The 15,976-nt window shown below is 41.6% G+C and overlaps 1 protein-coding gene across 1 annotated transcript in view; it reads left to right on the top strand.

Moving 5' to 3' along the window:
• dscaml1 (Down syndrome cell adhesion molecule like 1) overlaps positions 1 to 15,976 on the top strand; it is a 781,005-nt gene that overhangs the window by 480,551 nt on the left and 284,478 nt on the right. Inside the window, exons 9-11 of the mRNA XM_072283885.1 lie at positions 1,124 to 1,402; positions 3,188 to 3,307; positions 5,999 to 6,175. Of these exons, the coding sequence (XP_072139986.1) occupies positions 1,124 to 1,402; positions 3,188 to 3,307; positions 5,999 to 6,175 (576 nt within the window). The remainder of the gene's footprint in view (positions 1 to 1,123; positions 1,403 to 3,187; positions 3,308 to 5,998; positions 6,176 to 15,976) is intronic.

Here is a 15,976-nt window from a genome sequence, read left to right as displayed (position 1 = left end):
TTTCTTGAGTTTATATAGAACTTCATTAAAACTGTATTGGAGATCAAAGGCAGAGAGATTAAAGTGAGAGATGGATAGATAGAAAAGTGACAGGTGACTGGAAGCTTGGGTCACCCTGCCACATGTGAATGCCACACAGTGCTATCAAGTATTTCTCAATTAATAAAAGCAGGGACCAGTGGCTACCTTGATTAAGGTCATTAAGTTAGTGTCCACTGGTGGTAAATCCTGGGGGAAGTTATTTTGTTCATCAATTATGAATGATCCCTTTTGTTGGCCCAGTCTCAGGGATCATATCACCTCAAAAACCTTTATATCACATCTAGTTTCGATTCAAACTTGATTTCAAAAGATTAAAATTAGCAGTTGGTCCTTTGATCCATATTTCCATGGTAAACTGCAGGGAATCTCAAATTGTAGCAAACATCATGTTCAAGTGTTGTCATGGGCACAAGTACAGGTACAATTGGGAACTTGCAGCTGTGACATGCACGTAGGTACTGACAATGCACAAAGATCAAGAATCAACTTTATTCATTACGTACATTTCCATGTATTAGGAATTGGCTGTGGTGGGTTGGTCAGGTGTGACATGCAACAAAATCAATATTCAACAATTATAAAGAACAAAGACTTACATAAAAAATAAATGTTTGAGGTTGAAGTACAGGTATGGAATAAAATGTGCATAAATACTGTACATAAATACCAACATGTATTTACAATGTCAACAGTATTATAAACAGTGGTTTAAAGTGTTTACAGTGCAGTGCAGTGATGGGGGTAATAGAGGGGGGGTGGGTGGTAACTGAAATGGTTGATCAGTTTATCTAGCTGAGGGAGAAACTTTTAAGATTCATGAAGTTTTTCTTTTAATAGCTCTATTGTACTTTCCAGAAAACTTTTGGAAAAAGCAGTTTCAGGATGGCTAGTGTCCGTAATATAAGTTATACATAAATTAAACAGTGAAGAAAAAAGAGACTGCAAAATAAGATATTAGTGCAAAAAGGAATCATAGTCAGAGACAAAATTACCCTTCAAAGAAAGGTGATCAAGGCTAGAATTGTGGTTAAGAATTTTTTACTTTGGATGTCCCAGGTAATTAATGATGAATTATTTGCAGTACCCCCACTGATCCAGCCGTTTGAGTTTCCACCAGCGTCAATTGGCCAGCTGCTCTACATCCCCTGCGTGGTGTCCTCAGGTGACATGCCCATCCGCATCACCTGGAGGAAGGATGGTCAGCTCATACTCTCTGGCTCCGGGGTCACCATCGAAACCAAAGAATTCATGAGCTCCCTACAGATCTCCAGTGTCTCTCTGAAACACAATGGCAACTACACGTGCATCGCCAGTAACGAGGCCGCAACTGTCATGCGTGAGCGGCGGCTCATTGTCCGAGGTAAGAAGCTCTTGTAACTTTTCCCACGTGACAGGTCTTGTTAAATATCCTTAGATGATGTTCTGGATATCTACTGGGTGCTTGTGGAGCACTGATTGCAATTAGGCCAGGACAGTTTGATGAGGGTAGTGTCCATAATGGAAGGACAAACCATTTTTATTAGGAAATTGTTGAGTTGTCTTTGCAGTCTTGCAACCAAAATTGACAGTCCGTCACATTGGGATCTCCCTGCATCAATTTGCTGCCAGTTTTGCCAAGAATACAAAAGTAATTTTACTTTCTTGAGAATGTGACAAAGTCTAGCTTTTATTTTTACATTACCTGTAGATTTGGCAATAAATATTGGCCTCCTTTACATTGGTGAGAATCAATGTAGATTGAGCAACTTCACTCCTTCTGCCACAAAAAGACGAGATTTCCCAGTGGCCATCCATTTCAATTTGACCTCCCATTCCCATTCTGAAATGTCTGTCCATGACCTTCTCTATTGCCTCGATGAAGCCATACTCAGGTTAGAGGAGTAACATTTCATATTCTGTTTGTGTAGCCTCCAATCTGATGGCATGAACTTTGATTTCTCTAACTTCTGGTAATTTTTCCCTATTTCCTCCTCTTTCTTTTTCCATACCCCATTCTGGCTCCCTTCTTACCTCTTCGCTTCTACTAATTCCCTCTGGTTTCCCTCTTTTCCTATTGCTCATGGTCCACTCTCCTCTCCTATCAGATTCCTTCTTCTTCAGCCCTTCATCTCTTCCACCTATCACTTCCCAGCTTCTTACTTCATCTCCCCTTCCTCGCCCACACACCTCCCTCCTCACCTGGTCTTACCTATCGCCTGATTGTGTGCGTGACTGGGACAGCACTTTGTCACAGGTCAACACAGTAGTGTAGCTTGTAAAACTGATACCTCACCACTCCAGTGACATAAGTTCAGTCTGATGTCCAGTGCTCACTTTGTGAACTTTGCACATTCTCCCTGCAACTATGTGGTTTCCTCAAGGTACTTTGGGTAAAAGTACATTTATTCTCAAAGTAGGTATAAGTTATACAACCTTGCGATCTGTCTACTTATAGGCAGCTACAAAGCAGGAAACTTAAAAAAAAAATCACAAATCATGCAAACAATAAAAGCAAGCAACAGCATTCTGAAACAGATTGAGTCCATAGTCTCAAATGCTGGAGCAGCGGGAGTAGGCCCATAGCCTTGGCCTCAGTTCATCATATCGCAGGGCAAACCACCGCGAAGCTCACAGATATGAAGCACGTAGCAGTTGGAGCAGTCTTACAGCCTCAGCATCAAGGAGAGCAGAGTAAAACATCGCAGAGCAGAACCAACTCTACCCTGACACCCTGCACTTCCAATCTATCTGGCCCAGCAGTTAATTCCCACATCTCAAAAAAAGTGTGGGATGATAGGGTAATTGGTCACTGCAGTTGGAATGTGATGACAATAGAACAGGATTAGATGGTCGGTGTTGTCTCAGGCCTGTGCTGGGACTTGAACGCAACAACTGTCTGACTCAGACCGAATTGTACAACCAACTGAGCCACTGATAATCTCACTGTGTTACAGTGCCAGCATCGCCCAGTCCAGTATGTGGCTGCAGCTATTTCTCTTGTCAGTGCACAGTGCCAAAGATAAATGAATATAAAAGCTAAAGAAGCCATTTTGACCAATGTGGGTTATTTTTCCCATGGCAACTCTTAGTTATTTTCTGAATGGCTCTTATATTCATCATTGACCAGATCACTGAAATTTCTCAAACCTTTATGTCTGTGTTCCAGTCCCCCCTCGTTTTGTGGTACAGCCCAATAACCAAGATGGGATCTATGGGAAATCTGGAGTTCTTAACTGCTCAGTGGATGGATACCCTCCTCCAAAGGTCATGTGGAAGCATGCAAAAGGTAGGGCTCCATTGCTTGTAATCCAGGTCTGCTTCTGATGTCCTGGTGCTCATTGGTATCTATGTCACTGCAAAATTGACTTTAATATGTAGGCTCTGTGCTCATGCCACCACCTCCATTTGGGAGGATTCCTTAATCCACTGTACTCCCCCTACACTTCCATCTTTGGTCACCCAACACATCATTCATGATTCTTTATTTCCTGATTGGTTGATTCTTGGCTGTTTGTTAATAGAACGTTGAACATAGATCATTATAGCACAATACAGGCTCTTCGACCATGATGTTGTACCATATTTTTAGCCTACTCTAAGATCAATCTAACCATTCCCTCCCACATTGTTCTCCATTTTTCCATCATCCATGTGCCTATTTAAAAGTTTCTAAGATGTCCCTAATGTACCTGCCTCTTAACACCACCCCTGTTCTCCCATCATATCTTTCAGAACTAAGGGTATTAGCCGGAAGAATGTTGTCTTTCATATTGTCTATGATGTTCTATAATTCATGGATGATCCAAGAAATTTGACAAGTTTCTTGTGTTATCTAGGCCATTGTTTGCCATGAGGTTTGATAATCCCAACAGAATCATTACTAACTTCCCTCATTCTACCTGATGGAGAGGATCTTCCCATCTGGGACATGTCCTCATCTCATTACTACCATCGAGGGGGAGGAGCGTTGTGCAGGAGCCTGAAGAAAGACCCATGCTCAATGATATAGGAACAGCTTCTTCCCTTGCCGTCAAATTTCGAAACAGTCCATGAACAGTCCCTCGCTATTCCTCTTTTGTGCTATTTATCTATCTATTTATTTATTAAATTATAGTAATTTTTATGTTTTGCACTGTACTGCTGCCACAAGCAATAAATTTCATGATATATCAGTGATGATAAACCTGATTCTAATGCTGAAAGCACAGTTTCCCATGCTGTAACTCACACCAGGTCCTGTTCACCCACTAATCCTGCTGGCCAAAACCACATTCACTTACAAATAAGCAATGCTCTGTTATAAAATCCAAACCTTCTGTGGCTGCTCTCTTCCATTATTTCCTTCAGAACCAACACCTCCAGGGCATTGGCTGTCTGCCATTTGTGTCAACTTGTTCACCCAAAGTTTAATTGCTGCAGCATTAGAGACCAAGGTTTCTAAACTTGGAAATCCCCTCCATAAACCTCTCTTATTTACTCCTTAATGTCATTACTTAAAGCCCAACGCTTCGACCAAGCTTTTGGCCATCAGATCTTCTGATGTTGCTCAATAATAATGTTTTTTTCCTGCATTATCTCTGAGTACAAATCAATATCACACTAAATAAAGTCTGAAATAACTATGAGTTGGGAGATGTGTATGACTGTGAAAAATATAATAGTCCTTTGGCTCTAAGAACCAATCTGATGAAAATAAATAACCCCACCTGCCCTAATCCTTACAGTGGTTAGCTAAAAGAGTGAGAGAAACATTATGAACTCCTTTCATCTTGACAGATGGTTTAGGGGAGTTTGGTGAGAACGGCAGATGCTTGTGTGGAATAAATTCCCAAGTTATGAACAAATATTTTGTTTAATACGCACAGTAATAACCAATGTAAGTGAAGAATATTTATGAAGACAGTTTCTGTATACTGTGAATAAAAAACTAACCAATGTGTGCTGTGGTTAAAATTCAAGCATGTTATTGTGGGCACACTATGTTGGCATCGGAATGAGTGGTGACACTTGTGGGCTGCCCCCAGCACATCCTTGAGTTGTGTTGGTTGTTAACACAAACAATACATTTCAGTGTATGTATCCATGTACACATGATAAGTAAGTTAATCTGAATCTGAGCTGGCTTTTGGTCATAGTTTCTGAAAGGATAGAGGTTATAGGTGAAGGAACAGTTGAGGTTTGAGTCCTGTGATGTACCCTCAAATTTTGGATCCTGCCTATGATCCAGAACAGAAACATTGCTGCTCTTTTAAACACAGGAGATTCTGCAGGCGCTGGAAATCTTGAGCGATACACAAAATGCTGGAGGAACTCAACAAGTCAGGCAGCAGCAATCGAGGGGAATAAATAGTTGACGTTTTGGGTTGAGACCCTTCATCAGGACTGGAAAGAAAGCGGCAGTAGAAGCCAGAATAAGAAGGTTGGGGGAGGGGAAGGAGCACAAGCGAGCTGGTGACAGGTGACGCAAGGTGAGGGGGGAGCTGTGTGGATAGGGGAGGGGATAGTAAAGGGCTGAAGGAGGAGGAATCTAATAGGTGAGGAGAGTGGACTATGGAAGAAAGGGCAGGAGGAGGGACACCAGAGGGAGGTGATAGGCAGGTGAGGAGAAAAGGAATAAGAGGGTAACAAGAATGGTAAATGAAAAAGAGAAAAGGAGGAAGAGGGGAGAAATTGATGTCCATGTTATCAGGTTGGAGGTTACTCAGATGGAATATGAGGTATTACTCCTCCAGCCTGAGTGTGGCCTCATCATGGTAGTAGAGAAGGCCATGGACCAAAATGTAAGAATGGGAATATGAAGTCAAATTGAAATGGATAACCACCAAGCTCATTGCACATAAGTTCAGTAGTGACTACACGTGATGATCAGCAGAGCTTTGCCATAATTCAATTTGTTTGTTGGGTAGGATTATTGTTTGTTGTATGTCTTAGTAATCCTCTGAATTCCATGAATTATCATTGTCTTTATACCTTGCAGGAAGTGGAAACCCTCAGCAGTATCACCCTGTCCCACTGACAGGTCGAATTCAGATCCTGGCTAACGGTTCCTTGTTGATTCGTCATGTTTTAGAAGAAGATATTGGGTACTACCTTTGCCAAGCAAGCAATGGAGTAGGCACCGACATCAGCAAGTCAATGTTTCTTACAGTAAAGAGTAAGTAGTTACTTTTAGACCATATTTTCCAAAATCCATTCATGTTGAAAGCCCATTTGAAAGTCAATGAACATGATTGTTTAACACATTGTCTTCCAAAAACCTGATCAATACAAACCACTAAACAACAGAGTTGAAAGAGCAATTCCCAGTTTTTAACTATGGCAGAACTTACCAGTGAAGAAGAAGGCCATTTACCAAATGTGTTTATGATTACTCTTTGAAAGAGCTTCTGTTTTGACCATCTTATTTTCCACCTTTTTGTTTATAGCTTTGAGAATCTCTCTTTTTCAGGTATCTAACTGAATGTCAATCAAAAATTACCATTGATTTTGCTTTCAGGCTGTGCATCCAGATCATAGCAATTTGTTGTATTCAACGAAGAGAAACTGTTTATTTCTTTAGCATCCCTGCAAAAGAAAAATAATGGTCAAAGCTTTACTGTCAGCAACTGATGACCTGTACTTGACACTTACACAGATTCTCTGGTAATTCTTTGATCAAAGAAACCATTTCAATCCTCAACAATGCATGGCAACAGAACCTTCCAGGTTGTAAGTGAAATCACACAGAGGTGTGGTGATGAGATAGAGTGATAAAGGTTAGCTTGATTTGTCACACGTACATCAAAACATACAGTGAAATGCACCATTTATGTCAAATCAAACCAGCAAGGATTGCACTGGGGACAGCCCACAAGCATCGCCATGCTTCCAGTGCCAACATACATGCCCACAACTCACTAACCCGAATGGTATGTCATTGGAATGTGAGAGGAAGCCACATGGTCACAGGGAGGATGTACAAACTCCTTACGGGCAATAGTGGAAATTAAACCCTGATCTTACAGCTGACACTGTAAAGCCTGCTGCTAACCACTATGCTACAGTGCCACTCTGTGCCGTGCCATGGGTGGAGGGCAGGGTGAGCATGGAGCATGCAGTGTATGGAGAGGCAAAATACGCCCTGCCAAAAGAGCTCAAAGTAACCCCTCCTCATTCAACCAGCTGTCTAAACTTTTGAAAACTTCAAAACTAGAAAGCAACAATATTTGAGGTATTTGAAACTGTTAAAAGCTATCATAATTTTTTTAACTGAACACAAAGCACATCAAAACAGTTAAAACTGAATTGAAAACTAAGCAAACATTTGATTCTTTGTGGCCATTCTCTTCCACTGAACTCAATGAAGGACTCCTTTGTGAAAGATGTTTGAGTGTGATGGAGAACTTCTAAAACTGCATTCTCTCACTGGACTGCTGTTCAGTACAGGTTGCATAAACTTTTCAGCACCAGCTGTAAGAACGGGATTCAATTCCCAAGCTTGTATGTTCTCCCTGTGACTGTGTGGGTTTCCTCCGGGTGCTCCAGTTCGCCCACATTCCAAAGACACATGAGTTAGAGTTAGTGAGTTGTAAGCTTACTATATTGACACCAGAAGCATGACGACAATTACGGGTTGCACCAGCACATCCTCAGACTGTGTTGGTTGTTGATGTATACAACACATTTCAATCATAAAAAAGAAAAGTCGGTAGATGCTGGAAATCCAACCAACACACACAAAATGCTGGAGGAACTCAATAGTCCAGGCAGCATCTACGGAAAAGAGTACAGTCGACATTTTGGGCCAAGACCCTTCATCAGGACTGGAGGGAAAAAAGATGAGGGGTCAGAGTTAGAAGGTGGGGGAGGGGAGGAAGAAGCACAAGGTGAGTCGGAAGGCAGCTGCATTTTGTGTGTGTTGTTTGTGACTGGACTACTACACTGCAAAGTCTCTTCCAGGGATGCTTACCTTAAATCTTGCCTTCGACAGGAGTTCAGTTAAACCCCTGCTCACTGTTTCCCCTCTGTGATCTCTGCTGCCCACCGATTCTTTTTCCCCTCCAGCATTTTTCGTGTGTTGGTCTTGACTACCCTGCTCTTCTACTTGTTTCCTCTATCTCATTTTCCTGTTGTTTTTAAAAATCCAGACAATGTCATTTCCTATTTCATTAGGCTCGTAAATTGAAGTAGTTAACAAGACTCATGAACACCGATGTTTACAAGAGTCTGGGTGGGGGAGGAGGAAGGGCTAAAGTTTCCAACAACAACAGAGAGGCAGGTAATCCATACTGAAGGATGAGAAACGATTGATTTTGCTCCTGTGGGAATGCCACACAGATCACAATGAAAAAAAACCCTATCCAGTCGGTGTATCGGAGTAATCAATCAGCAGCTCTCTCTGCCAAAAGTGACTTAGTGGCTGCTTCAATACAGACACAAATCACAACTAGAAACAAGTCCTTAAAACACAGGCAAGGCATAGGGAAGTTGATCATTTACTTGCACCTCCATTTCTGACAAATCTCATTTATTTGAAAGAGTGCTCCCTGTGCCCCGAGCAATACCTCTCTCTCTGCTGACCGCACCAAAATGAGACAAGATGATGGGGCACAAAAAGGGCAATTTGGCCCATCAGCCTTGCTGTCAGCATTTGAAATGGAGTTCTCTGTTTGATCAAAAGTTGAATGTCAAGTTCATTGTCATAAGCACAAGTACATTGTTACTAGCAACAACATTACAGGCACGTAACATGTTCAAGAGGCGATGTCTCAAGAAGGCAGTATCCATCAATAAGGACCCTCACCATCCAGAACATGTCCTCTGCGCTCAGGGAGAAGATACAGGAAACCTGACAACCCACACTCAACAATTTAGAAGTAGTTTCTTACCCTCCACCCATCTTCTCCTTTTCAGTATTTACAGCAATTTTATGTCTTTGTACTGCCGCTACAAATACCACTATCGCAGTATAGCAACACCATGACCACTTTGCACTACAATGGACTTTGTTTTCTTTTTGTTCAAATTGTTTTCTTTCTTGTAAAGAATATGTATAACTTACATATCAGAATCAGGTTTATACTGAGATAGTGGTATTTGTAGTGGTCAAAAATTGATCCAAAATCAAAGCAAAATAATTGCTGCCAGCCTGCAACCCCAGATGGAGTTGTTATACTTGTGTGACACGCCCAGAGCTCCAATGATTGCTCCAGTTGAATTCCCTATTTAGATCCTTTATTAGTAATTAGCAAACATGCAATTAAGCATTATTGAGCGTCATCACAGTGGTCATCAAAGATATGACCTCCACCGATCCCAAGCTACAAACTGCAGTGAACAAAGCATGAATACGTAACTTATTCCCTTTGTTTTTACCACGCACCCCACTCATGTAACTAGTTACCATAATAAACGTGCAGCACAGATGTGTGGTTCCTACATCCAGCCCCCTAATTATGATACTAGAATAATTACGTCTACATGCTACCAAGACACAGGAGACAGGAAATCTCAATATTTACACAGATGTCCTCTTTTGGTAAGCAGCCTATCCTGAATTGTGATCATCTCCTGCCAAATCCTCTTGACTGCTTATTATTACTGTTACAGGTACCAAGACAGTGTAAAACTTGTCTTGCATACTGTTCATACAGATCAAATTATTACACAGTGCACTGGTGTAGAATAAGGTAATACAACAACAATGCAGAATAAAGTGTAAAAGCTACCAAGAGTGCAGAGCATGTAAACAATCAAGTGCAAGATCATTACGAGGTAGATTGTGAGGCCAGAGTCCATCTTATCATAAAAGAGATCCATTCCAGAGTCTGATAAAAGTGGGATAGAAGCTGTCCTTGAGCCTGGCGGTATGTGCTTTCAGGGTTTTGTATCTTCTGTGCAGTGGGAGAGGGAGAAGAGAGGCTATCTGAGGTGGGTAGAGTCTTTGATGATACTGGCTGCTTGACTGAGTCAGTGAGAAGTGTAGACAGAGTCCATAGAAGGGAGGATGTTTCCTGAGTTGTGCTGAGATGTGTCCAGAACTCTGCAGTTTCTTGTTAAGTTCTGATATAGGTTGCACCAGTTGGTTCAAGAACTGAATGGTTGAAGGGAAATATCTATTTTTGAACCTGGCAGTCTGAGACTTAATGCTTTAGTCCCCCCTCCCACTCCTTACCCACATTTTTTTTTATTTTTTCAAGAAAGTAAACCAGTTTCCCATCTGAAAGCTGTTATTGATTCTGCTCCCACAATCACTTTACCATTAACCTATTATTATTCTCACTGCTGTCTATGGGAAGTGATGAGCAATTAAGACATTTGACAATGGAGCAATGACAACAGTACAAAATTCATTTTTGGGTGTAATAAAAGAAGAAAAAGCTGAAAACACTCCGCAGGTCAGGCAGCATCTATGGAAAGAAGATTGTGTTCCAAATTGGCAGCGTTGAAATTTTCCATTGTGAGACTCCCAACAATATAATTATTGTACAGTTCCCATTTCTGCCAACACCAATGTAAATTGTTCAAGTATTTTCTGACTGTAGTTATCTAACCTAGGGATGACTGGCTGTGGCTTTTTATTCTAAGCAAAATTGTAACTGAATCACATTGTATTTAAAAGAAGCATAATGTGATAAAAGTGTGGACAGATTTCCTTTTTATTTATCAATTCGTGGAAGCTGGACATCAGTCATAAGTTAGAAGAATCTATCTCTAATTGTCCCCAAGTGGTTTGCTATGTCAGAATCAGAATCAGGTTTATTATCACTGACATATGTTATGAAATTTGTTGTTTTGTGGACTATAAGTTACAAAATAAATAGTGGAGAAGAGGAATAATGAGAATTTTCATGGTTTCACGGACAGTTCACTAATCTGATGGTGGAGGGGAAGAAGCTGTTCTTAAAACACTAAGTGTCAGTCTTCAGACTCTTGTACCTCCTTCCTGGTAGTAGTAATGTTTAGAGGATGTGTCCAAGGTAGTGACGGTCTTTAATGATAGATCCAGTCTTCCTGAGATGCCTTCGATAACGCGTGAGGTTGTGTTCTCATTTCTTAAGGTAGTTGAGGATCCAATAATATCTCCTGCTTCCTGTTCTCTTTTTTCTGTTCCCCATTCTACGGTCCCCTCTTATCCCTTCTCTTCTCCTCTCCCACCTATCACCTCCCTCTGGTCCCCTCCTCCTTCCCTTTCTCCAATGGCCCACACTCCTCTCCTATCAGATTCCTCCTCCTTCAGCCCTATCATCTCCCAGTTTCTCACTTCATCTCCTCTCCCCGAAACCACCCCCCCCCCCCACCTTTGTCCTCACCTGGTTTCAATTATCACCTTTCAGTTGTACATCTTCCCCTCCCCCACTTTCCTATTCTGGCTTCTTCACTTCCCCCACCCTCCACCTTCAGAATAAGAATCAGGTTTATTATCACTTCGTTCTTGAAATAGCCTTCCTCAAATCATACCTGGTTTTCTGGTACAGACCTGGGTTGCCAGACTTGAATACCACAGATCTGGCCTTCAGCAGATGACATACCTCCTGGTTCATCCATGGCTTTTGGTTTGGGAATGTACAGTAAGTCTTTGTGGGCACACACTCATCCACACAGGTTTTAATGAAGTCAGCAACAACTGCAGCATACTCATCCAGGTTCAAAGATGAATCCCTGAATACAGTCCAGTCCACCGATTCAAAGCAGTCCTGTAGGCACTCCTGTGCTTCCCTTGTCCATACCTTCTTGGTCCTCACTGCTGGTGTTGCAGTCTTCAGTCTCTGCCTATACTCAGGGAGTAGAAGTACAGCTAGGTGATCAGACTTCCCGAAGTGAGGGTGTGGAATAGCATGGTAGGCATTCTGGATGGTGGTGTAACAATGGTCCAGTGTGTTGTTTCCTCTGGTATTGCAAGTGATCTGTTGATGGTAATTGCTTAGTGATTTTTTCAGACTGGCCTGGTTAAAATTTCCCAGAACAATGGTGAAGGTGTTAGGGTGTGTTGTTTCGTGCACTTTACTGCCAGATATTCCAGGTCTAGCTGTGAGGTGTTACATTTTGGTAGGACTAATCAAAATAGGACATACATGATAAATGGTAGGGCATTGAAGAATGCAGTAGAACAGAGGGATCTAGGAATAATGGTGCATAGCTCCCTGAAGGTGGAATCTCATGTGGATAGGGTGGTGAAGAAAGCTTTTGGTATGCTGGCCTTTATAAATCAGAGCATTGAGTATAGGAGTTGGGATGTAATGTTGAAATTGTACAAGGCATTGGTGAGGCCAAATTTGGAGTATTGTGTACAGTTTTGGTCACCAAATTACAGGAAAGATGTCAACAAAATAGAGAGAGTACAGAGAAGGTTTACTAGAATGTAACCTGGGTTTCATCACCTAAGTTACAGAGAAAGGTTGAACAAGTTGGGTCTTTATTCTTTGGAACGTAGAAGGTTGAGGGGGGGACTTGATAGAGGTATTTAAAATTATGAGGAGGATTGATAGAGTTGACGTGGATAGGCTTTTTCCATTGAGAGTGGGGGAGATTCAAACAAGAGGACATGAGTTGAGAGTTAAAGGGCAAAAGTTTAGGGGTAACATGAGGGGGAACTTCTTTACTCAGAGAGTGGTAGCTGTGTGGAACGAGCTTCCAGCAGAAGTGGTTGAGGCAGGTTCGATGTTGTCGTTTAAAGGTAAATTGGACAACTATATAGACAGGAAAGGAATGGAGGGTTATGGGGTGAGTGCAGATCGGTGGGACTGGGTGAGAGTAAGAGTTCAGCATGGACTAGAAGGGCCAAGATGGCCTGTTTCCATGCTGTAATTGTTATATGGTTATATATGGTCTGGTGAGCAGAATTGGGACAGCACTGATATATTTGTGTACCAAGAAGAGTTGATCATGAGGCATACTCCTCCACCTCTGCTTTTGAGAGGCTCTATAGATCTATCCTGACGGTGTATAGTAAACCCGTTGATCTGAATCGCTGCATCCAGTACGGAAGGGCCAGTCCTGATGAAGGGTTTCAGCCTGAAACATCAGCTCTTTATTCCTCTCTATCGGTGCTGCCTGACGTATTGAGTCCCTTAAGCATTTTGTGTGTTTTGCTACGAATCAATGAGTATAGTTAGTCTGAACTTATTTATAGACCAGAATGGATGGGGTTTTGCAGATTTCCCCCCCAAAGCAACTTTGGTGCATCTGATGGGACAACCTGAGAATTTGATCGTCACCTTTATTGCTATGCATTTTATTCCAAATTTATTTCAATAATTGGATTTAAATTCATGATTGGATCCGAACTGACCTCTTTAGGGAAGTGCTCCAGTAGCCACCACAGTACTGAGGGTCACATGCATAATACGAATGTATCCACATCGACAGAAATGTAATTGTTTCATTTCTTGATGGTGGGCGACAGTTCACCTGTATTTATATTGAATTTTGTGTCAGCCTTTGACAAGCCTTTATTGTCCAGCTTGATTTGTTGGTATAATTTCTGGCTTTTACATCCAGGGAACTACATATGTACAAGGGACTAGAAATCATACTGTATCTATTTAGACTCCAAATGACACCATACCTGAAGTAATGTAATCAGTTCTGAGAAAGATATATTGGCCTTGGAAGAAGTAAAGCATAGATTTAAGAAAATGTCATTTACACTGGCATGGGTTTAATTACATTTTTAAAATAATATTATTCAGGCAAGTTTCCTCTGCCATCGCCAATTAATTGGAGTCTGCAAACTCACACTCGTTCCTCAATCACACTTCATTTACTTGAGCACAAGAAGAACAACATGTCCCCTGACACCACATTGTTTTGAAGTTTGAACAGAGAAACTTCATTTTTATACAGAAATTGACTAGTTGTATATCATTTGCATATTTAAGTACCAATCATAATACATATTTCAGATGTTGATCAATAAATCAGTCTGTTAAAGGCCAATAATACTTGAGAATTTGTAAAATAACTGTTCAAGAGTAAGTGTTTTCCTAGAATCTTTTATTTGCATCTTTATCTAGTCTTGGCATGCTTGGTGACCTTGGTTCCCAGGCTTGAGCAAAAAGGCTGTACGTGAATTGGGCTTTCAAGGGCCATGTTCAGCCTGGGTGACTGCACCATGTCTGTACACTATCTCTGTCAGCTTATCATCTTGCCTGTTATTTTAGTGAGCTTTCACACAGAGAAAGACGTACAAAGTGTCTGTGCTCTGTTTGGTGAGCACTACATTTTTAACCCTTATATTGCTGCAATTTCCACACTTCTGTGGGGAGTTCTACAAAAGGTAATACTGATTTTTTTTTTGTGACCAGTGAAAGAAACCAACGTGTATTGCACAGATTTGGAGTTGGGAAGGATGAGGGATTATTTGGTGGGTTTAAAGACATTAGGGAGAATTGACCAGCATAAATAGAAACTATTTCCTCTGATTGTTGAGTTTGTCTGGGCGATAGAGACTGAAAATAAGATCCATTCCTTTCAGCTTCTCTAGGACGAGGTTAACATCGACTGTACCTCTTCCTAGAGATGCTGCCTGGCCTGCTGCGTTCACCAGCAACTTTTATGTGTGTTGCTTGAAATTCCAGCATCTGCAGATTTCCTCGTGTTTCCATTCCTTTCAGGAATGGTTAGGAAATACAGAGGATGGTGAAGCTGATGGCAGTCAATCAAAACACAATCTGCTAGAGGAACTTGGATGGTCAAGCAGCATGTATGGGGCAGAGGGAGGGAGAAGAATTAACAATGACTCAGGTCGAAACCTGTAGAAGTTGCAGCAAGGCAAAGGTTAGGATAATGTCCGGGCAAGGATAGTTTACAGATAGTGTACAGTCACCCCAGGCAAGACAGGTCTTTGAAGGGTATAGCTTTCCTTTGTACAGTAGGGGACTGAAACCTTTTGGCATACTGACCCAAGGTAAGAATGTAATCAACGGATACAAGGCACACACCAACATGGGAACAATTATTTTCTAACGTCAGAGTATCAGCTTGTAGTTTCTCTTGAGTTTTAAATCTGCATTGTGAATGATGATCAATCACACAAATAAGGAATTACGCAAACAAGGTTACCAATTGGTCAATATCTGTATCCTCTAGTCAATTCTGCATAAAAATGTTAATTCCTCTGTTTGGACTTTAGACCAGTTTGGTGACAGGGGCCATGCTGTACTCCTTGTGCATAAGTAAATAAGGTATGATTGAGGAAAGAGTTCAAGTTTTCAGAGTCCAGTTGTTTGGCGTTGACAAACTGCAACAAGACAGTTGATGCTAGATCAGTCAATAATATGAAATCTGACGTTGATAGATTTGTGTTAACCAGGGGTATGAAGGGGTTTAAAGAAATGACACGTAAATGAACTAGGTCTCAGTGGAGTGGAACAAGCCAAATATCTCACTCCTGCTTCACTGTTCTTGAATCTGACGAAAGTGTAAGAGCTCTGAGCATAAAACCTGAGTTGGTATTCGGTACGAAGGGAGCGTAGCCCAACCAAGATGCCGTCTTGAGGCTGGGATGAGCCCCGAGGCCATGTCTGCTCAGTGATGTCGTGATTGGAAGAAATCCAGAATACCACTTTCCCCACTGCTATCAGAAATATTTTCTTCCATTGTTGAGTCTAATGCAAGGGGGGCGCAGAGTCTGAAAATGAGAGCCAGTCATTTCAAGAGTGGTTCGGGCCAACACTTCTGAATCAGTCACCTCTTTTCAGATCCCCTTCCCGATGGTACTGCCAAGCCTTCAAGGTTCAAAGTAAATTTATTACCGAGGTCCATCTATGTGACCATATACAACCCTTTTGAGCACATCTATAGAGAGCATTGTCACAGGAAAGCATAATCCATCATCAGGGACCCCCACCACCCACACCACCCAGGCCATGCTCTCTTCTCACTGCTGCCATCAGGAAGAAGTAACAAGAGCCTCAGGACTCACACCACCAGGTTCAGAAACAGCTATTACCCCTCAACCATCAGGCTCTTGAAC

The sequence above is a fragment of the Mobula birostris genome, chromosome 20 (assembly GCF_030028105.1).
Source record: "Mobula birostris isolate sMobBir1 chromosome 20, sMobBir1.hap1, whole genome shotgun sequence".
Lineage (NCBI taxonomy): Eukaryota > Metazoa > Chordata > Chondrichthyes > Myliobatiformes > Myliobatidae > Mobula > Mobula birostris.
This window is presented reverse-complemented; position numbering and strand designations above follow the sequence as displayed.